At 33.7% G+C, this 24,701-nt stretch overlaps 1 protein-coding gene across 1 annotated transcript in view; it reads left to right on the forward strand.

Moving 5' to 3' along the window:
• The first annotated feature begins 273 nt into the window (after positions 1–273).
• The window catches only part of PHYHIPL (phytanoyl-CoA 2-hydroxylase interacting protein like), a 51,031-nt gene continuing 26,603 nt past the window's right edge, over positions 274–24,701 (forward strand). The window contains exon 1 of the mRNA XM_039871861.1: positions 274–636. Coding sequence (XP_039727795.1) covers positions 531–636 — 106 coding nt within the window. The 5' untranslated portion in view covers positions 274–530. The remainder of the gene's footprint in view (positions 637–24,701) is intronic.

Genomic DNA, 24,701 nt, shown 5'->3' on the forward strand with positions numbered 1-24,701 from the left:
GTGAGGGGGGAAAGAACGCCAAATCGCCCTCACCAGGACCGAAGGCCAGGAGAGCGCGCGGCACCCTCAGCCGCCGCCGTTCCCGCGCGCTCTGCCGTCCAACGCCTCGCGCGCGGGGTTGCGCGGGCCGTGGCGCGAGGGCAACCGGAGGCGCGTGCGCGCGGAAGGGCAGGGGAGGGGAGTGCCGCGCGCCAGCAGGTGGGCGCGTCCTCTCGCGCGCGTGCGCGCGCCGCGCCTTTTCCCTCACGTTCCCCGCGCGCCGCGTCTCCTCCCCGCCGGGAGCGCGCGCCTCCCGCCCTCGCGCCGGGGCTCTCTCGGTTTCTCAGAGCCGCACACTCCCCGGCGCTTCTGCCACAGCCGTCTTCTCGGCCCTGGCTCTCTAGCCCGCAGACTCAGCCTCGGACTCTCAGCGTCTCAGGCCTCCTCCCCTCCCTCCGCCACTCCCTGCCCTTTTCCCTCCCTTCTCTCCCACCCGGTACACCGAGAGAGCCTGGATACGAAGCGGGCGGGCTTGAGAGGGAGTTAGAAAAATGGAGGTTCCGCGCCTGGATCATGCCCTCAACAGCCCCACCAGCCCCTGTGAGGAGGTGATCAAAAACCTCAGCCTGGAAGCCATTCAGCTGTGCGACCGGGACGGTAAGAGCGGCCGGGACCAGAAAGACAGGGGCCGAGCCCGGGGCCAGGCGCCGGGGCTGCTCCGGCTCCGCGGACTCTGCCCGCACCCGCGGCAAGTCTTTTGTTGTCCTTTCTGTGCAAATAAATGCAAGTGAGGGTTCCCCTCAGCCCACTCGCCCTCTCCTCGGACCCCATAAACAATGGGACCCCGGGGCTAGCCCGTTGCCACGGAAAGTCGCCGTCGTTCCCGGTTCCGGCGCCGCTGGCCATCCTCGCCCGTCTGGCCCCGGCGGTGGAGCTGCCCGGGCGAGGGCCGTGAACGAGGCGTTTCTGATATTTGCCGCAGTCCCTATTTCCTGGGTTTGCCGGCATCGAAGGGGAAATGCCCTCTGGATGTTTCTAGCACCCTCCCCCCCCCGCCCCACACACACAGACACACACACACACACACATAGTTAGCATTCTTTGCCGAACTTATCAGTTCCATTTTAAACCTCCCATCTTCAGAACTACAAACCCCCCCCCCGCCACACACACAATTTAGAATTCTTTTTATCCTCTCAAAATGGGATTGAGACGACAGTTGTGTTTTTTTTGTTTGGGGTTTTGTTTTGTTTTTTAGTGAAGGGACAGAAAGAGTGCGTTTCAGCACCAAGGACAGCCACAAGCTTCGTGGTTTGGGGCTGTGATTCAGAAAAACTGTCAAAAATCTGTAAAGGAAGTGGCCTAATATATCTGCTGTGATTCAGAATATGTAGCTAATATTCGCCATTGTGCGTTGATATTATATGGCTTATTCTATTGTTAAAGTTGGCAGTCTCCTAAAGAAGGAAATTGAACCCAAGTCTGAGCGTTAAAGAGATAAGCTAGTGCTATGTGCAATATGGGTAGTTCTAGTGCTTCTATGTTAGTTGAAGTAGTTCGAGAGTCAGTGCTATCTCAGTAATGTGGAATAACACTTCATTTATAAGGAAGTCATCTGACTAGTAATTGATTGGCCAAATAATTGTGAAATTGTACATCTGACAATGGAAAAACAATTTGTGTTATCAAGATGACCTGAACAATTTGGGCTGTAAATAAAATTAATGTTTAACTATATAGAGAAACAGTGATTTAAAAATGTTTTTAGCCAGTGTTATGTAGAGATACTATTAGAATCACAATAACGTAAAATTTATCTTAATAGGTAATCCAAATAGAGAGCAGAGGTCTTGTTTCCAAAGTCATTTATTCGGTAATAACTTGGTTAGGCATTGCTGTACAGTACAGTTTAGGTCAACTGAACACTGAATTTGTTTATTAATAAACTTAGGAGACAGAATAATTGCTCTTTGAAGCCAAAGTCACTTTAAATAATTTCTGTAACAGGCGTAATATGGATAAATAAGTACTCTTGCAAAAGCTGCTTATATTCTCTTAATCCTTAGACTATTTTGGTCACCATAGTAATAGTTGCATATATTTATGGCATCTAAAAATCATTATTTTGGTATTCTATATATAAGCTTGCACTGTTAGACTGTAAAGATTATTTTTAATATACCACATAGGAAGTCATATGGGTTTTAGTTTATACTTTTGTGAAATGACTTTTTGTAATATTACCATCATAAATATTTTGATTTTCCCAGGTTGGTTTGACAGAAAACCAAGAATCTAATAATAAGTACATTTCATTTTTATTTACTTTAATGCTATATCAAAAGCTCATTACTACAGTTATTGGAAATAGGCTTTATGGTTGTTCCTCAGAACCCAGTAATCTCAATACTTAAAATTGCCTTTACCATGTTTTAAAGATATTCGGGAAAATAACGTTTTTACTTTTTATGAACTTTACAGAGTTAATAGTGTAGAGTGCTAAAATTAATGCTGCACTTTTTTGTGGTCTCTTCTAGAATGGTGGATATTTTATTTTGGTAATATTTTTTAGTTTCAGTTCCCATTATGAATCCTGAAAAATGAGCAAATTATGTAACATTTAATTATGGGGGAGGGTGCTAGTACTAAACAATAACTGAAAATTACTAATTATTTACACTTCTAATTGATTAAATATTGATTAATTGACTAGGGTTTCATTTTATAAAAAGCTTATACCAACAAATACAAAGAGATAACTCTTCTATTAAAAGATGTGTAAAATTTGGAAATAGCTTGTGTAGAGATGTTGTGAAATGCTTCATTTTTTATTTTGTGACTTTACATGTCAATTCTAAAAATGTTAAGTTGACTTCATATAATTAAGAGGAGATAATACAATTGTTCTTACAGATCAATTTAAAAATGTTCCATTAAATTTTCAGCTAGATAGATGCTATTTGCTCCCTTCACTTCCTTCCTTTCACTTCTTCTCAGGTCTCATTTTTTTACTTCTATAAATGTATAACATAGAAAGATTATGATGTAGCAGAGGATCTATTATGTGCTTGAGCACATAATAAATGCTGTATTTTCATCATTTTAAGATCATAGAAATATATTTGTCTTGTTTGCTCTTTACTTTTCTCACTTTATTTTACTCTACTATTAGCCTGGCAATGGTGAAAAAATGAGAGCAATATGAATTCCTTGGAAGTAGAATAAAATAGAAAAGGAGAAAATATAACATATTGTTAAATATACATTCTTTTACCCTATCCACTTGTAGGTGTTTTTAATTTTATAATTTTTTGCATATTGCATCAACTAGGAGCTATAGTTGTTGGTAAAAATAATTATGTCTTAGGTTTTCTTGGCTCTCCTCCTTTGTGTCATTGTCTGTCAGTTGCCTGTTTTCTTATAAATTAATGTTTACATTATTAGCAAGAATTCACAATGTTTCTTTTTCTCGTAGTTTCTCAAAGGATTTAATAGTCTGTGAAGAATATGGAATAGAGTCCAAGTGGTCATATAATTGAATTTTTGAATTAAGCAAGAGGGTTCTTATACACACACACATTATCTCATGTTTGCTTTTATCTTAGGCATGTGTGCTTTAGTTGTTAGTATATGGTCCCTGCCTGGATGTTACTTGTGGTCGTAGATGTGTTGTAGATCTAGTAGTTTGTATAATCTCTATTGCAAGTAGAAGAGTGTTTTCTGTTCCTCCATCTCTGCTGTGCTGAAGTATCCTCAGGTTGCATATATAACATACTTTAATTGTAGCTTTTAAATGAAGGGAAAAGTACATTAATTTCTCATATACAAGCATCAGTAATATGAGACACCATTTCCAGTTTGTTTCTTAACATAGATACTTTAACCCTCATGATAAGACAAAACAGCCCTAGACCTCATACATCGAATTCTACATTACTTGTACTTTTCATCTATTTTATAATGCATATGTATGTAGAAGTTTTTTTTCTTGCTGAAAAGGAAAGATCTATATGTTGTTTTACATTTATCCAAGCTCCCTGTACTCTTGTTATAATAATAAGGGGAAAAAAACAAAATTAATTTGTTGTTTAGTATTTAATCCATCCCCAAGATTTCCTAGCTTAACAAGTATTATTTCCATGATCAAGTCATTTTATCACTGCTTAGATTATAATTTCTGGAGTTTGTGATGATAGCAAGAGAACACGTTTTAAAAAATTTCACGGACAGAAGCTGACAAATTACCTTCTCTTTGTCTCTAACAATAGTTTTATGGAGGATAAATAATAAGCTATTCTCCTTTTTACATAGTTAAAAAGATAATTTTTAAAATTTAGACATTATCTGATTCATTTAAATTATAAATCAGTTGGGACTTCCTTCTTATTGCTCATTGACATGTGAATTAAAAATAATTTAACTTTGGAAACCTAGAGTAACATGGAAATGCTTAGTAGCACGGTGCTGTATTAGCTAATCCTTAATGACATTTTCTGAAGCAGACATTTAAGAGGAGTACCCATAACTGTTACCTTTCATAGTACAGGATTGTAAGGTAGTCATTACTCAGTCTCACTGACATGTATATAGCTTACTGGTAATACCATTTTAGAATCAGAATGACCTCTGACAGAATATTGACACTTGTTACCTTAGGCAAATTCTTTAATTTTTGTTTAGCCTCAAGCTTTCTCGTGTAAAATGGGTATAATAACGTTGATCCTGTAGATTGTTAAAATAATTAAACCAGGTATTACTCATAAAGCATTTCTCACAATTCATGCAAAATAGAGACTAATGATTATTATTGTAAATGGAATATTATTCTCCACATATATTCTTGAGATGAACTGCTTTTTATTTTTCTTTTCTTTGCCAATATTTGTTTTTTTATGTCAGTTGCATTTTATTTAGCAAATCCTTATGTCACTTCAGCTTCATGTATAGTCAATGGAAACTGTAAATTCTGAGTTTTAAAAGGACAATAAATTTTACAATCACAGTTACAGTACTCTATACTAGGCTTATATTTTTCTAACCCATCAGTAACATAATTGTCAGCCTTAATTCTACAAGCTCTTTTCAGCTTCTACTTCAAACCTACTGTTTGCTGTTTCATGTGCCTTGTGACTTTGATACCTGCTTTGGGTAGGTATTTGCATCAGAGCGCTTCTCTGTTCTTAATTTAAAAGTTTTTTTTCATGATTTTTTTTCTTAGGATAGATCTATACTAGCATATGTGACCTCTGGATTCATTTATTTGACCTAGATAAGACTATAGCGATATGATATATTTTTATTAGTTGGTATGAAACAAAACAAAAATAAAATAAAAACTTAAAAGAAAACAAAAAAAAAGCTTGAAAACCATCAGATTATGTTAAACCAATTTATATTCTTGGTAGGAGTTTTACTCATTCCCAGTGAAGAACAGGAAGTTATTAGAGTAAAATTCACATCAAAGGATGTGTGACCAGACTCCCTCCAGTGGTAGAATGACTGATGTGTCATAAGTAGTAACACTGGCAACTTGCTTTGTTGCCTAGGTAAGCCAGTCAGAAATTCACTCCATAGAACACTATCTAGACAACTTCTAAGTCACTTGGTTTACCACTGCTGATATTTCCCCGACATTCAGGCCCAATCCTGATTTTTCTTATAACTTATGTAAGTATAGTTCTGATTACTTTTATATTATATCCTGAGAGTCAGTAGTAATAGCAGCTGTATCAATTTAAGTTTTGCCTTATAGCATTTGCTTCTTTTTTGGGTTATTTTCCATTTATGTTAAATTTCTCTAAAGGAATCTTTATTGTTTATTTATTTAAATTCAGTTTTTACTACTCTAAAGCATTTGCCTCATTCTTTAACTGTTTAAAATATTTTTTATTATTAGGAAACAGTTGTTAAACCATATATTGAGCAAGCTACATTTTATACATATACATTTGAAAGTAAAATTAGTGTTTGGGGAAGACTTGTAGCAGAAATATATAGAAAAGTTGAAGAATCTTGCCAGGAAAAATTGGAAGACAGCATCAGCTTGTTTTCTATATGGGAGGATGGTGAGTGGCAGTAGTATAAAAGAAATAAAAAGGATAGTTATGAAGAATTTGTGATTGAATTTTCAAGCAAAATGGAAAGTAATCAGGAGTAATTTTGGAATTTAAAGTCTGGAAAATCAGAAGAATCATTGTCTACGAAGGAAAAAAAGGAGAAAAGAAATAATATTTAGCCCCCGTGATGACAGTTTTTTACATCTCAAATTTTAGGTCTCAGTTGACATCCAAATATGTCCTAAGTCATTTTCCAGGGGTACTTTCCTCTCTCACATAAAGCATATTCTCAGAACAATATTATATACCACCTTCTCATTATTGTTTTGGTGCGGATCCTCATCAGAGAACTCACTTATATTTTTAGACTCTTCTTTTTCCTGATTCCACTCTTCAAAGGCTACTCATATTCCAATGATAATATTTTGAGAATCATTACTAGACAAAAACTAGCCACTTTATAGAGGATTGTGAAATAGAGATTTTTGAGTCATCTGCATAAAGGTAGTTTTAGAATCCGGAATGTTTTCAGAGGGATTTATTGATAAGATTGTTTATGTTAAGACATTAGAACTCTAACAGTAAGACTCCCTTGGAAACATTAAACATTTAGCAATTGCTCTTGCGTTCTGGGGAAAAGAGTTCTAGAATGATGATGAGAATTTTTCATAGAACTATATATTCCACTAGGGAGTCTAGAATTTAGGTGAAAAAGGGAAGGTTAGGATTGACTTCAGTTTTAGAGTGACCTCTTAATGAGCTTTGCGTCTCACTCCTTGAAGGAAAGGAGTGATCACATGCTGGGGAAGGCCAACCTCGAACCCCCAAAATGAAATAAATCTACGTTCCAGGTTTGTTAAAAATGCAAACAAAAATTGCTCAATAGATGTGAGCTGAACAAAAAGCATCCTGTTCTGAATTGTAGTTTTATTTGTGATATTATGACTTTGGGCCAAGTTTTGTGGTTCATTTTTAAAGGGCTGCTCCGTGGGGATTATTGCAGATATACTAATTTTTGCAGTGTTTGTGGCAATTCCTGTAAATAAATCTCTTTTTTTTTTTTTCTATAGCCAGCCAGTGGGAGTGTTGCTATCTAATAATAATAATATGAAAGGCTTATAGGTTCCCTAGATATATACCATGAATGACAAAGAGAAAAAAATGTTTTTAATATACTTTGATGATCTTGAAAAATAGTGTCCTATCTCCTGCAAACCTGATTGTTGATGAATCTCTCAGTCTTTAAAACTTTTAAAGCTGATGATAAATGCGAAAAAGAATGACAATTTTTGGGTGTCTACTATGTGATTGGTTCTTAATAACTGCATTTTGGTGTTATATCTATGGTACAGAACAGGGATCAGCAAGTTACAGTCTTTGGTCCAAATCCGAAAACCTGCTGCCCATTTTTGTAAGTAAAATGTTATTGGAACACAGCCATGCCCATTCGTTTGTATATCGTCTGTGGCTGCTTTCTTACTACAACAGCAGAGTTAAGTAGCTGTGACAGCAGACCTAACCACAAATCTTAAAATACACATTATCTGCTTCTTTACAGAAAAAGCTTGCCAACACGTACTGTTGAGGATTGAGAAAATAAATTAATTTCTCTCGATAGAAATAAAAATATTTTCTTTCTTTCTTTCTTTCTTTCTTTCTTTCTTTCTTTCTTTCTTTCTTTCTTTCTTTCTTTCTTTCTTTTCTTTCTTTATTTTTATGGTGGCATTGGTTAACAAAATCCAGTAAGTTTAAGCTGTACATTTTAACAGTAAGGCATATATATATTTACATTTTGTGTTTACCTCTCATAAGGAATAAAAGTATTGAAAGAAGAGTTTCTGAAGAAAAAATTATAATTATTTTTCTTTTATATGTTGCCCAGGTTTTGAGATTACGCAGGTCAGGCAGAGCTGTAGAAAGCTGAAAAACCTTACCAACTAGCCAGCTATGCCATTGTGTCTGATGGGCAGTAAGAAAAACAAGCCCTAATTTTAACTCGAAATCTAGTCTCCGCATAAATAATTTTAGAAGGAAATATTAGTTATGCATTAGTGTAGGTACACTTATAATTCTATTAATAGATCCGTTTTAAAGTATCAAAAATTATGCTGTGAACTTTGAGAAATATTGATAGTTATATTGATACATGTTGCAAAACTATGTATAGATCATATTCTTTCTAAACCAAATTCTCATTGAAAAATAATCAAGGTTTTATCTATCTTCCATACTCTAATATAATCCTTCTCAATCTATCTTATTTTTTTTTCAGGATCTAATCTGTCACTGATTGATGCTTTAAGAAATATAATTAAAATGAATTATTAGAAAAATGAAATTTTAGAGATCCAAAAAGATTCAACAGAACAATCACTGTCAAATTGTTCTGAAAGTTTCCAAATGCTTAATTCTAATTTTTATATTTATTTCATCACAGACTGGTAAATAGTTTGCAGCCCACACTTTGAGTGCATTAGCTAGAGAATAGTACCATTCTATTCTTGCTCAATGATTAATTTTAGGTACTAAACTTAACCGGTTAATATTCTCACTTTATTTTCTTCTTTCTGTTATTTTACTTGCCTGGAATTTTTACTATCTGTTTGTACATATATTTAAACTTTAGGGCATAACAGGAGAAAAAGATGTCCAAGAATGAATATAACTTGAATCCCGCATTCAAAAGATTTACTGACATTTAGAGAGACAATATATTTTAGTAGAAAACTATAATAGGTGGTGATAAGTACTGTACTAGCATATAGAAGAGAACATGGTTAATTCTGTCATGAGTCTCACAAGGGAAAGGAACATTTTTTCTGAATATTAAAAGTAAAATAAAATTTGCCAGAAGAAGTGGGTTAAGGGCATTTCTGGCACAGATAAAAGCAAGGATAAAGGCATAAAATTATGTATGTTCCAATAATACATAGCATTCGGTTTTAGTCAAGGAATGAAGTATTCCTTGTGGAAAATAAAGTGAAAGCTAGTTCTAGCTAGAGATGATGCTATTATTAGGAGTTTGGATTTATTTAGTCTGAAATCTTGTTAGTAGATTTCAAACTTTCTAATTTGTAGAGAACCTTTTAAAAAACACATTTTGCAGAACTCTAACAAGTGAAAATACCATTTTATTAATATACACTGAACCTGCAATTTCAAACTTATAGCATTCTTCAGATAAAGTCAAACAAGAATGCTGAGGAATTAAATTAGGAGTTATACCTAAAAGTTGTTTTTTTATATCAGCCTCAATATCCACTTTATTTCTGTATTTTATTTTTATTACATTGTGCTTAAAAAGTTCTGGTTCATACAGAAAGGTAATGGCAAATAGTAATGTTTTTAAAATCATTTTGCCTTCTCTGGATACTCTTCAAATAAATTGATACAGACCGAAAGAGAAATAGTAAATGTGTTTTCAAAGTAGAGTCAAAGATTAAGTATTCCTTTTGCAGTTTAGTAATAAAATAGATTCATAAATGAGTTCATTTTTTTCATTCATTTAGAAAATAATGTATCATAATATTCAGAGATATTCATTAATAACATTAAGAAAAACACACCCATACCTTTGCACTGATGTCTGTTAAATTTCAGAACAGTTGAATTTATTTTACTTGCATAACGAATCTTAACTGTAAGAATCAGTTTCATTATTGATAGTTTATCTGCTTTTATAAATTTGGTAACGTTGTGACTATATTTTCAAATTGAGTTTCTTCAGCTTATTCAAGATCTAGATAATCAAATTAGTTTGCCTCTTATTTGAAAAATATCTATCAAAGGGGATTTTTTAAATTAATAAATAAAGTATTTCTTGTTTCTTTTGAGATATTTATACCTTACTTCAGCACACCCACCTAAGTTTGGTATAAAAACTATGTTTTGAAATTTTCTATTCATAACATTACAATTAGTTAAAAAAAAACTTCAATTTAAACAATAGTCTACATGTGATTATCTAAAATGATTTTGAAATATCTTAATATTCAATCCTTATTAGTGAACAATTAGTACTTAATGAAAGCTGGTAGCAGCTTTTACAGGAGCTACCAATTCTGAGATTTTAAAATTTTATCTACTTCCCTTAATATAGTTGTCTAAACACTCCTAACAGTTTAGTTGATGATATGTTAAAAAATTATTTAGACAATAAAAGTTTCTTTTCCATTGTTGTTTTTCCATTCTTGAATTTACCTATTTGAGAAACTTCTACGAATAAGTAAATGGAGAGATCTGCCACATTCATATTCTCACCCAGTTAAATTGGAACGATTTTACATAATCTCAGCATTTGAATTAATCAGGTATATGTGAAGAATAATTATGTATTCTCAACATTTTCAGACATGCACCGATGTTTTATTTCAGTTTTCGATAACAGTTTATTAATAATATATTTGTTGCAATGTCAGGAATATGAGATTTAATGTTTTTTTTTCCAGTTGTGTATGCTTTTGCTCATACGTGATATGGTAGCTTTGTTCTGAGCACATTTTAATTGCCAAGACTTACAATTACTTCAGGCACACTTTTTTTTTCTTCTAATTATGGAACTTGTCAGAGAACCATATTATTAATTGCAAAACCTCATTGTATGAAATCTAATGAAAAGTTATCAGTTTTTATTACTACAATGTAAATTTTACTGACAGATAACTATCACTGAAATTTAGCATTGTATTTTAGCTTTCATGAGAGCTTCCAGTATATTTATTTCATTTTGAACATAGTTACAAGTATAGTAAATATTAGCTGAAAAATCAGCTATTACAACTTGAGACATCTTGAGCCAAATCAGTCTTAATACATACATGTTAACATTTATTTCTTTAACATTTCTCATTTTAACTAGGGATCCATTTCTAGTTTTATAGGTAATTATTTCATTACCTATACTGGAAAAAGTATAACTCTATCCCAAACTTAAAGTAACTTCATCACAAATATAATTAGAGAAGTATACAAAACTCAGTAAGCTTCTATTTAATTTGAGCCTAAGGGACAAGCACATGCACCTGAGCCTTGCCTGCAACTAATTGAATGCTGCATACAGGTACAGGCAAACACCTCAGAGATAATTGCAGGTTTGGTTTCAGAGTATTGCAATAAAGCAAGTCACAACCATTTTGCTAGTGAAGGATCTTGCCTCCAATTTGTAAAAAAAAAAAAAAGTATAACATCTGTGAAGCACAATAAGGTCAAGCTCAATAAAACAAGATACACCTGTACATAATGTGTTTGCAAAATTTTACTTCAGCATATACTTGACGAGTTAAAATAAGCATGAAACATGAACAGAGCCATAAACCTTTTAATACATTGTGCTGTTTTTTTGCTGTGAGATAGCAGGCAAAGTTTTGTTTTGATGTCTTCCCAAAACCACATAATACAGCACAATATGATGTATGCTATTTGTATTACAGTTTTAAATAATTTTCAGCAGTCTTCAACCTTTTAGGCATCAGGGACCGCTTACCGGCCGTGCAGCCTAGTTCCTAACAGGCCACAGACCAACAAGTACTGGTCTCCAGCCCAGAGGTTGAGAACCCCTGCTTTAATGAACTCTGTATTAAAAAACTAAATCAGGGCTCAGAACCAATTTAAACCATTAGTTTTCAAAACTTACCACCTGCAGGGCTTGTTAAAACACAGATTTCTGGACTCCACCCCCTAGAGTTTCTGATTAATTAGATCTCAGGTGGAGCTGAAGAATTTGAATTTTCTAGCAGATTTCCAGATGATGCCGATGTTGGTGATTCATTGGAGAACAATCGTGTTCGGTAGCATGACCAAAGAAATTCTTAGGTAAGGAAGAGATATTATATATTTGGTTTTAATAAATAGTATTTTGGTATTTATTTGAGGAATGAACTGTAATATTGAGCTCAGAAGTTTAACCATTTATAAAGCAATTATAAATAGGATTGTTAAGACAAGATAGATAAAAATTGGGAATGGAATTGAACATTTCTGAAGTAAAAATCTGTTGACTTTGTGATTAAATTGGAAGTGTGAGATATGAAAAAGGAGTTGTTCGTGGCAGCTAAATTTGCAGATTGCATACATTTTAACACCAGTAAATAAAATAGTATTTGTTGGTTGGAGGGAATGTGAAGGAATAGCCTTGATAACAAACTATCACTAAAGTGTCTTCAAGACAAAATAGGTTTCATATCTCTGTGGAATACCTACATGAACGTGTCCAGAAGGCTGTTAGAAATATCCATCTGTCTCATAGGGAGAAAGTTTGAGGATAGAGATGAAAATTTGGTAGTCCTTTTCAAACTTTTTTTGTATCAAGTGTTTCTTCCTTTATCTTTTAGTCAGTCTTTCAGACCCATGTCAAATTGTTGAACTCATTAGAGTGAATAAAATAAGGCCTGTGTCTTTTTTATGTGGTGTCTAAAAGTATTTGAAAATTAATTACTTCCATATAATAAATTTGGCTTAGGTGTGGTTATTTGGGGCAGTTAACTTGGAAGAAATACAATTGACCTAAGCTCTGTCCTTTGTAGATATTTTTCTCTTTACTTTGACTGGAAAGAGAATTAAATATATGACTTTCTGGGTTTACTGTGGAAATACACTGGATTAATTTTTTCCTCCATGGCAATATAGTCTGCAGTACATAAAATAAACGAACTGTTGGAACTCAAATTAGCAGAAAAATAATGACACTGGAGCCTAAAGAAAAACTAAAATCTTCACCAAAGCTATTTCTAAGGCTTTCGTACTGAACATGTATTTCCAAGGTTTTCTTTTGACTTTGAACCTACACATTTTAATGTTCACTAGAGTATCTATCGAATGCTAGTCTAAATAAGATATAGTCTTTTTTACACTTAATTTTTTTTTTTTTGCAGATTCTTTGTATTTAAGCTTAGATAAACCTTCCATTTTAATAAATACAGTTTTGTGTAGCTTTTTCAAGCTCTCCTAAGGCTGGATGTTTGAGCTTACTTTTATACATTTTCTTTTGGTGCAATTGAGTATGTTCAGTATTTCCCTGGAACTTGATATAGCTTTTTTTAATTGTTATTTTTAGTGATTTTTTTTTTTTAAAGGAAAGCCTAGTGATTGAAAAGCAGTGTTTGTGGAATTTGCTTTTAAAACTTACTTTGCTAAAAGTTTTACTCATTCAAATTCTAATGATAAAATTTACAGTAATAAAATTTGAGGTTGAAATCGCAATGTGCGCCAAGTACAACGTAGCCACCGCTACCAGAATTTTATTCTGCACCATGTATTGTAGAAGTATATCTTCATCTATATAAATATTTCTAAGAGCTTCACAAATACTTCTAAGAACTTCATATGGATCAGCAATCATTAGACTTTTTCTTTGCTGTCCTTATAATAATTTGAAGAATTTTTCCTCAGTTTTTTTTTTGCCTGTACTGTTAATACTTCACAATTGTAATTTTCTGACATTCAAAGACCACTTAGCTTTATTATCATGTGCTAATATTTTAATGACAATCTTAAATATATTTCTCTGGATAAATGCATGTTATTTATTTACCACAAATAATGTATGTGTGCATTTACTTATTTTCATTGCATTTTAAAATGTAGATGTGCTATCCTTTAAGAAAATCTGAAAATAAACTTACGAAACACATTAATCAAAAATAATTATTTTCCCTACAATACTGTTCTTTGTCATTCATTTCTCTAATGTTCTTAATTATTTCTTTAGGAATTTGACGGAAAGGCAAAATGGCAGTGAAATATAATACCAACTAAATTGTCTTAAACAATGGTTTCTTAAATTATCTCTGAAATTTTTATGAGGGGAAATATATACTAGATATTAGAAATTCAAAGATTTAATATTTCTAGCTTTATCTTTTATAGGTCATATCAAAGGTAGCTAAATTATAATTGTGCTGACATTAAATTTCAAAAGCACTGCTGTAATTGTATCATTTACTTATAAGTTTGCGAAGTTTGTTACCCAGCATTTCTATCAACATTTTTAAATTTAAACACACAAATTTAAACACTCTGGTGAAATGTCAAAAACATTGTTTTGAAGTAAAAAAAAAAAGACTCCTAAGAAAGCTAAGTGTGATGATAAAAGAAAACAGAAAGGAGAAAAATTATTTTATCCAGAGTAGTTTTTGTTAAATTAAAAAAGTAGTTTTGCAAATTTTTGCATTGGTTAATGTTATTATACTAACAATATAAGGTATCATTTATTTTAATAGAAAAATTTACTTTGCTTTTAAAATGACTTTTAAATGCTTTTAAAATGGCTTTTATTGTCTTGTATTATATATACACAGACTAAGGGTCTGTCAATGACTTACTTCCATTTTTCTGTTGTACTCTTTGGAGAAATTATATACTTTATTTTTCCAATGTTAAGACATTCGAAAGTGTTGTGTAAATGCCATGCATATATTTTGTATGAACCTGAGGGCACATAAGATAATCAATTGGGCCATGGAAGAAAGTAATAGAACTTCTGTTAATATTTATTTTGTCTTATCTAAAATAAGAAAAACAAGTTTGACTAATCTTATTTATCTATATGCATTAATATTTGATATATCAAACTATCATACTGTTATGATATCAAATTATCAAACATACTGTTTGTACATGGGGTACCTTTATATAATTAGTGTACAGAAAGAGCCACCTTGAGACTGGTAGGAGGGGCAAAGACACAAAATGGGCTGGTCCTACACCTGCTTGTGGTAGTTAAAAATCAGGAGGGATATCTCAGCTGCGGAGGTCCATCCACCACGTGGGAGTGAAGGGTCCCAGGCCCATATTAGGCTGCCCAGCCCAGGGTTCCAGTGCCGAGAAGAGAAGTCTCCATAACTTTTTACTGTGCAAACCAGCAGAGATTGTGGCTGAGTGTGACAGTGGGCGGCTGGCGTCCAAGGCGTTCTTCTTAAAGGGCCCAGCCATGGACTTGCTCACTGAACACTTACTTGCTCTGAGCTCCAGCATTGGGGCAGCAGCATAAAAGGTATCAGAGATATATAGGGAAGAACTGATTTATCTGGCTTCAAGGTGAGGGATGGAGGAACAACTTTTTTTCCAGACAGGAATGCTGACAGAATCTATTATTTCTTTGTTGAGCCCTCCTACCTCCCAGGATGCAGAGGCAGGCAGCCACCATAGCCGTGTCTCCATCAGCCTGGCTAACACTAGTCGCTCCACCCTGATGATTTTCTGAGACCCTGTCCCACCCAACTTGCGAGTCCACCCAGACCGCTTCCATACAAATGGCCTGTCTTGGCTCATGCTGCAACATTTCCTAAAATCTCTCAAAGGTTCACAAAACCCAGACAAGCAGCATCTGACCTCCATGTGCCCCATACCTCTTGCTCAGCAGCCCCAAACCTGCCACAAGCAGCAGCTATCTTCGGCCATCTCCAGGCACCTCCAAGCCCAGTGGTGGTGGCAACCATCTGCGGATTGCTTTGTGGCCCCAGGCAGGGCATAAGCTGCGGCTGAACTTGGCCTGTGGTGGGGACCCTCTCAGAAGGCCCTGGGGCCGGCATGCCTGGTGACCAGCTTTGGACCAGGCTGGACCACCACCAGACTATCTCCACAGATGACACACCCAAGGGCAGACTGGGCAGACACAAGAGCCCTACTAAAGTGAAATTTACTCCATAGTCAGCCCCTACATATCAGCTCCTCCACTGTGGTCATTGCCAGTCCTCACAACTAATTAGCCTGTGAGTCAGTCCCTCTCACTGATGTGCAGACAGCAACCAAGTTGCAATTACAACAGGAGGACACATACAACCCATACAAGGGACGTACCTGGAGAACTCAGCTCAGGTGACCAGCCTGCACAGGGAAACTGTGCCACTGGGCCTCACAGGATGCCTACTACATAGTCACTCTACTAAGAGCAGGAGACATAGTAGCCCCACCTAATACCTGGAAACAAATACAAGGAGGCAGATAAAATGTGGAGGCAAAGAAGCATGTTCCAAATGAAAGAACATAACAAAGCTCCAGAAAAAGAACTAAACAAAATGGAGACAAGCAATTTACCAGATTCAGAGTTCAAAACTTGGTTATAAAGATGTTTAGTGTACTTAAGGGAAAAGTAGATGAACTTAGTGAGAACTTTAACAAAAAGATGGAAAACAAAATGGAGATAGAAAACAAACAAACAAACAAAAAACAGCCAGAAATGAAGAATACAGTAACTAAAATGAATACATTAGAGGGAATAAACAGTAGGTAAGATGAAGCAGAGGATAGAATCAGCAATTGAGAAGATAAGGTAGCAATAAACACCCAATCAGAACAGCAATAAGAAAAAAAATCCAAAAAAAAAAATTAGGATAGTTTAAGACAACTTCAAGCATATCAACATTCACATCATTGGGGTACCAGGAGAAGAAGAGAGACTGCAAAAAACTGAAAACCTATTTGAAGTAATAATGAAGGAAAACTTCCCTAACCTGGCAAAGGAAATAAAGTTCAGGAAGCACAGAGCGTCTCAAACAGGATGAACCCAAAGAGGCCCACCCTAAAACACATTATGATGTGTTTTATGCCAAAGGTTAAAGACAGAAAATCTTAAAAGCAGCAAAAGAAAAGCAGTTACCTATAAGGGAGCTCCCATAAGACTGTCAGCTGAGTTTTCAACAGAAATTTTGCAGGCCAGTAGGAATTGGCAGGAAATATTCAGTGGCGAAAAGCAAGGACCTACAAGGAAGACTACCTAACAAAGCTATCGTTTAGAAAACAAGGACAGATAAAGAGCTTCCCAGATAAGAAAAAGCTAAAGGAGTTCATCAACACCAAACCAGTAATACAAGAAATACTAGAGGGACTTCTTTAAGAAGAAAAAGAAAAAACATATGAATAATAAAATGGCAGTAACTATATAACTATCAACAATTACTTTAAATATAAATGGAGGAAAAGCTCCAATCAAAAGATAGGGTGGCTGAATGGATAAGAAAACAAGACCCTTACAAATGCCGTCTACAAGAGACTCACTTCAGATTGAAAGACACAGACTGAAAGGGATGGAAAAAGATATTTTCATGAAAATGGAAACAAATGAAAAAATACTTATACCAGACAAAATAGACTTTATAAGAAAGGCTATAACAAGAGACAAAGAAGGACCCAATAATTTCACTTCTGGGTATTTATCCACATAAACCCAAAACACTTCTTGTAAAGGACATGCAAATCCAATGGTACATATATACAATGCAATATTACTCAGCCATAAAAAAAAAAAAAAAAGAATGAAATCTTGCCATCTGCAACAATGTGGATGGAGCCACTATTGTGCTGAATGGAACAAGTCAGAGAAAGTCAAATGCCATATGATTTCACATACATGTGGAACTTAAAGAACAGAATAAAACATACAGAGAACATTTTGATGGTGTCCAGGTGAGAGGCGGGTTTAGGGTGTTTGAAAAAGGGAAGGGATTAAGAAGTATAAAATGGTAGTTATAAAATAGTCGTGGGGATGTAAAGTATAGCATAGGGAATATAGTCAATAATATTGTAATAACTATGTATGGTGTCAGATAGGTACTAGATTTATTGGGATGATCACTTCATAAATTATATAAATGTCTAATCACTATATTTTACACCTGAAACTAATATAATACTGTATGCCAACTGTAATTGAAAATTATAAAAATAATTAAAAAAATAAAAAAACACAAACTAGAAATCCATTGATGGGCAATTAGATTATTTCCATGTCTTGGCTATTGTAATAATGTTTCAATGAACGTAAGAGTGTGTATATTTTGAATTAGTGTTTTCATTTTCTTCAGATAAATTCCCAGAAGTGGAATTGCTGGATTAGATCATAGTTCTTTTAGTTCTTGAGGAACCTCTATACTGTTTTCTATAGTGGCTGCATCAATTTATATTCTCACCAACAGTACACAAGGGTACTTTTCTCCATTCCTCGCCAACATAGTTATTTTGTCTTTTTGATAATAGCCATTCTGCCAGGGGTGAGGTGGTATCTCATTGTTGTTTTGATTTGTGTTTCCTTAATGATTACTGATGTTGAGCATCTTTTCATTTACCCATTGGCCATCTGTGTGTCTTATTTGGAAAAACGTCTGTTTAAAATTTCTGCTAATTTTTACATCAGATTGTTTGAGCTTTTTTGTTATTGAGTTGTATGATATTAGTTTGGATATTAACCCTTTATCAGATACATAATTTGTAAGTATTTTCTCTCATTCAGTAGGTTGCCTTTTTCATTGTGTTGATCGTTTTCTTTGACATGCAGAAGCTTTTTAGTTTGATGTAGTCCCACTTGGTTATTTTTTATTTCCTTTGCTTTTGGTGTCGAATCCAAAAAATCATTGCCAAGACTTATGTCAAGGAGCTTTTTCCCTGTGTTTTCTAGGAGTTTTATGATTTCAAGTCTCATGTGTAAGTCTTTAATTCATTTCGAGTTGATTTTTTGGGTATGGTGTAAGTTAAGGGTCCAGTTTCATTCTTTTACATGTGAATATTCAGTTTTCCTAGCACCATTTATTGAGAAGACTATCCTTTCCACATTGCATATTCTTCATAACTTTGTGGAAAATTAGGTCTGTTGACTGACTATATATGCCTACATTTATTTCTAGGCTCTCTATTCTGTTTTCTTGGTCTCTATTTTTATGCCAGTGCCTGACTGTTTTCATTAATATAGCTTTGTAATATAATTTGAAATGAAGAAGTGTGATGTTTTCAACCCTGTTGTTGTTTCTGAAGATTGCTTTGGCTATTTGGGGTCTTTTGTTGTTCCACATGAATTTTAGAATTATATATTCCATATGGAGGAATTTTGATAGGGATTATGTTGAATCTGTATATTGTTTTTGGGTAATGGGGACATTTTAGCAATATTCTTCTAACCATGAACATGGGATATCTTTTTATTTATCTGTGTCTTCTTCAATTTCTTTTATCAGTGTTTTATAGTTTTTAGTGTACAGATCTTTTACTTCTGTAGTTAAATTTATTGTTAAGTATTTTATTCTTTTTGATGCTATCATAAATGAGATTCTTTTCTTGACTTTATTTTTCAGATAGATCATTAATAGTGTAAAGAAATACAACTGATTTTTGTATGTTGATTTTGTATTCTACAACTTTACTGAATTTATTCATTAGTTTGAACAGGTATTTTGTAGAGTCGTTAGGGTTTTCTGCATATAGGCTCTTGTCATCTGTAAACAAAGGTAATTTTACTTCCTTTCTGATTTGGATGCCTTTTACTTTTTTTATCATGTCTGATTGCTCTTGCTATCATATGATAGCATATACCTAAAGGAAATGAAATCAGTACTTCAAAGAGATATCTTCATTCTCGTGTTCATTGCAGCTTTATTCACAATAGCCAATAGCGAAGTTATGGCCACAACCTAAAAGTCTGTCTTTGGATAAAGGGATAAAGCAACCATGGTATGTATATACAATAGAATATTATTCAGTCTTGAAGGAGGAGATCCTGCCATTTACAGCAACATGAATAAATATAAAAGATATTGTGCTAGGTGAAATAAGCCAGAAACATAAAGAAAAACAGTACAGGACCTCACTTCTATGTGGAATCTAAAAAAGTTGAATACATAGAAGCAGGGTAGACGACGGTGCCAGAGGTGGGTGGTGGGGAAAATGAAGATTGGTCAAAGGAGTAAAACATTGCAGTTATGTAGGATGAATAAGTCCAGAGATCTACTATGCAGCATGATGACTAAAGTTAATGATACTACTATATTGAATACTGGAAATTTGCTAAGAGTAGATGTTTTCACCATAAAAAGGTAACTGTGAGATGATATGCTAATTAGCTTGACCGTAGTAATCACTCCAGTATATATATATGTATATTAAATTATCATGTACACCTTGTACAAAGTTGTTTTAAAGTATATACTTTATATGAAGGTATATTTTTATTTTAAATTTTTTCAAAATAAAGAATAGGTTAAAAATTGACTAGATTCATATATTCATTCAGAAAACATTTATACCTGTTCTGGGGGAATGGATATAAATATTGTATCACCTCAATCTTAATTTGGAGTACCCTATTTAGAAAAAAGAATGTACTGGACCATGCAAATGAGGGGCCCTGAATATTAAGCTTCATTAAACTCATGATAACCTACTTCTTATTACAATGTAGCAGTACAGATTTTATATGCAATTTATTATTTTTTTTTGAAGGAGCTATGGAATACAAGTTTGCTTGAAATTAGCTGGTATTCACCATATGCAGAAAAATAACATTTTAAGTATTTTGAGAGGTTCATTGGTGTCCCTTAATCATGTTGGTACTGTTTCTTGCATATATTTATAAATAAATAAGAAAGTGCTACTTTAAAAATGATAAAAAGTAGAAAGCCAAAGAAATAAAGTTAGGAGTAAATAATTATAGTGTTAATAGTTTAATGTCTTGCACATGTATTTTTTTATATAGTTTGATATTTATGTATGAAATATGATGAGTAAAAATGAAATATCCCTCAATAAGCTTCCTACAATAAAAATGCCCTTAGTTGCCCAAGTGGGAATAAAAAAACTAAAATGTGGCTCAATAGCAAGTCTCTATATGTAGAGTTCTATGAAGCTGGTCCATTTTTTACCCCAAACTGTTCTAATCATAATTGCTTTTGTAAGTCACAACATTATGCTATTAATATGTAAAGTTATTAATTTATTTTTATTTTGATATGGATAGTGACCAGTATTTTTCAGGAAGTTTTAGACTTGATAATTTGATGCCCATTATTTTACTACATGGAAATGCCTTCATATATGTCAATTCAATTAATTTGCTTATAAATTGATAATTTTTCAAGATTACTAAATACACTGGGTGAATAAGCATCATTACTAAAGAGGAAAGATGGAAGAACTTTGAATTGACATCCATAATGGACAGATATCTTTTTCTCTAAGATAGATTTGGACTCATGCAATAATTACATTTCACATATCTACCTCAGTTTCTGGTTGACCACAAGGAAGTAAACAGAAAACACAGGTCTTACTGAAGTCACATAAAAATGGCAACGAGCCAGGTCAATTGAAAAAGCAAGAATCGAATTATACAAACAACTTGTATTTGTTCTGCAGTAGTAGAGAAAAGGAATAGCAAAAGCAGTTTAGGCCCTAAATTTAAAGCAGGTTCAGACTTTTTTTCACACTGTTTTGTGCTGAATTGCTAATAAAATAAATAAATATGCCTCTTGCCCACTCCCATTTTTATCTGTCCTAGGTGTTCTTGTTGATGATTTAATACTGTAACATGGCAAAAAGATAGGCATAGTCAACTTTTAAGTAAATTAAAGTAGATCAATTCTGCTTTTTATCATATAAGATTTTTCAGATCAAGAATAACAACATAATATTACTCAAAATAATGGAACACATTGACAAGTCCTTTCAATTTAAAGAGGAAGAATTTGAGTTCAAGAGAAATGAAATGACTTAGCTAAGGTTATACCTGTAAGAAGACTTTGATGAGATACTGAGTTTTTCTATTCCTACTCCACTACACCACGGTGTCCCAATTAATTGCCTCATTCTAAGGAAATATTACTGGAAAAGAATTGAATTTCTGTATGTATAGGATATATTTAATTTGATCATGAGATTGTAGAAAATACTGTAAACTAAAAATATAAGAAGCTTTAGAAAATTGCACTTGTGAAAAAGTGTGGTAATGAAGTATAGAGTTGAAAGTGACTTTAGAGAGAATCTAATGCAAATCACTCCTTATTTTTAAATGAGGAAACAATGAAGATTAAGCGATATTCCTAAAACAATACAAATAGTTCCTGTGATAAGGCATCTTGTATTACATTGATAAAGAATCTACATTTTCATGTCAGGCCTCTTGGATTGAAATTTTAGCTTCTACATCAATTTTTTGACCTTGGGCAACTCATATAACCTCTTTGTACCTCAGTTTCCTCAACTGTTAAAATGGGACAATAATAATACTTTATTAATTCACATATTTTATGAGGTTTAAAAATATGTGTAAACACTCAACACTACCTAGCAAGTATAAGTGTTCAATAAATGTTTCTATTACTAAAAGCTTTGATCTAATGCTGCATTTAAATATTGTCTATCGTAGTTAACCAGGAAAGCTTTTATACTTCATTTGCCCAGTTAGTGGGAAAAACTAGGCTAGACCCACAATTATCATCTAGTGTTTTTTTTTTAAATCAATTGTTTCTTTTGTTGTGATTTATTTTACCATGTCATAATTTGTCAAAGTTTTTTTTTTATTTTATTCTCCAAAGTTTTAATATTTGAGTAGAGAAACAAGTGAAAAACAAATTTACCTCATCTTTAAAACATGTTTAACAAAATACACTCATTTTTTCATTGCTGCTGTCATTAGGGCTTTATAAGGAGAAATGACAAAAAATAATTGCTATTTTATTCATCATTTTTAGTTCATACGTGTATATTTTGACTAATTTAACTGCACGATAAATACTGAATGATTTTCACATTTTCATTTGCTACTTATTTACTAGTGCTTCAGTTCAGTTTTAGGGACAGTGATCACATTCATTTTAAAATTGATTAGACATTTTAACTTGGAATTTAACACTGGATATGGCCAAGATAGGTATACATATAATCTGAGGCATTAATTTTATGCAGCTGCTCATATCAATGAAGCCAGCATTTTGTGTTTCTTCTGTGAACTAGAGAATCCAGGGCTATATGTGAATGGTCAGCACCACAAAGATAAATGAGTTTTCTTGGTTTCACACAGAAGCTCAAAACTAAAATCCATGAGTGTTGTGAATTAACTACATTCAAATTCTTTCGAATATTGGTGTCTTAGACTTCAGAGTCTGAGGTTCCAGGGTGGTAATATTCCTCTATTTTGACCACATAATTTCCCTTTACAGAAAGGAAAGGTTTTCATTATTATTCAGGTGCCAATGTTCTCTGTAGAACTATTTTCCTAATATTGTGACAGTTTGAATTTTTTATGTCTTCCATTTGTAATTCCTAACTTATAGAGTAATGAGAAGCTGTGAAAAAGCAGTGGTATCAGGAGGTTTCATTAGCCCTGCAGCTGGTTCAATAAATGTAGTTTCATCGTTGGTAAAGAATAAAAGAGTACCTCACAAACCTTCTTGAAAAAAAAGAATCGGTTTCTTAATAAAGAATTACTGTTACATGGATTTAAAACAAACCCAAGAATGATAATCACACAATAGAGATTTTAAGATCCTTTGTGTCAAAGCTAGAATTCAAACCTTTGCCTGACTAATATATACATACAGTTGTAGCCAATCTGTAATTACAAGTTGTGTACTTATGTATGTAGGATATAACTTCAACGTAAGAAATTAATTAACGTAATAAATTAATAATGGAAGTATGTAATTTGTGGTATTCAGAGGTATACAAACAAATGCAGTTTACCTTGTTGAAAATGAAATTTAAAAATTTGGATTGGCCTTGGCCTGTCTCTGAGATCAGCTCATGGTTTATATTACTTCTTAACTTCGTCCTGTTTTTCACTGCCCTTCCTGGATCAGTCCTGCAATCCATTATTTGCTCTTCTCTTAGTCCTCTTTTGAATGCAGCCTCGGTGTGCAAGCCTTTTTTACCTCTTTTGTGTAGGGTAGCATAATCGTTACCTTCTATTATGTCCCAGTACCACATGTTTATTTTTTATTTCAATACCTGAGTAATATTTATCTTCAGTTCCTAGCTTCTTTTAATTCTGGAAGTTGGATATCCAAATTTTAATTATCAATTTGTAAAACACATATTTAGGTAGATGGGATACCACTAAATAATATATAGAAAAATAATAAAATAAAAATTAATAAAAATAATAACTGAATTCAGTGACATAAAAAACATAAGTTTAATTAACTCTTTCATTTTCCAAAGGATCTATACCCTTACATTAAGCAACTGACTTCCAGTTTTTTTTTTCAATTCCACTTGACATTCAATATTATTTTATATTAGTTAACATGTGTACAGTGTAGTAGTTAAACATTTCTGTAATTTATGAAGTGACTCCTCTAATTAATCCAGTACCCGTCTGGCACTATACATAGGTATTACAATATTATTGACTATATTCCTTATACTTTACATCCTATGACTATTTTGTAACTACCAATTTGTACTTCTAAACCCCTTCACCTTTTTCACCTAGCCCCTCTGCCTCTCCAATCAAGTAACCATCAAATTGTTCTCTGTAAATATGAGTCTGTTTCTGTTTTTTGTGTTGTTGTTTATTTTGTTCTTTAGAGTATATATGTGTGTGTGTGTGTGTGTGTGTGTGAGATCATATGATATTTGTCTTTCTCTGACTTATTTCACTTAGTTCCATTCATGTTGTCGTGAATGGTAAGATTTCATTTTATGGCTGAATAATAGTCTACTGTATATATATGGACCTCAGGTTTTAAACTTAACTAATTGAATTGATTAGATATTTTATATCATAGCCCAATGAAGCTTCACAATGTAGATGCCAATAGTATCCACCCCAAGTGAGTTGATCAAAAATATCTCCAGACATTGCCAAATATCCCCTGGGTGTGGGCTGAGGGGTCAAAATCAGTAAAGGTGTAGACTAACATATATTTTTATTAGAAACTCATTCAATTTAATAGAATTCTATTTAAT

The sequence above is a fragment of the Pteropus medius genome, unplaced genomic scaffold, assembly GCF_902729225.1.
Source record: "Pteropus medius unplaced genomic scaffold, Ma_sr-lr_union100, whole genome shotgun sequence".
In the NCBI taxonomy this organism is placed as follows: domain Eukaryota; kingdom Metazoa; phylum Chordata; class Mammalia; order Chiroptera; family Pteropodidae; genus Pteropus; species Pteropus medius.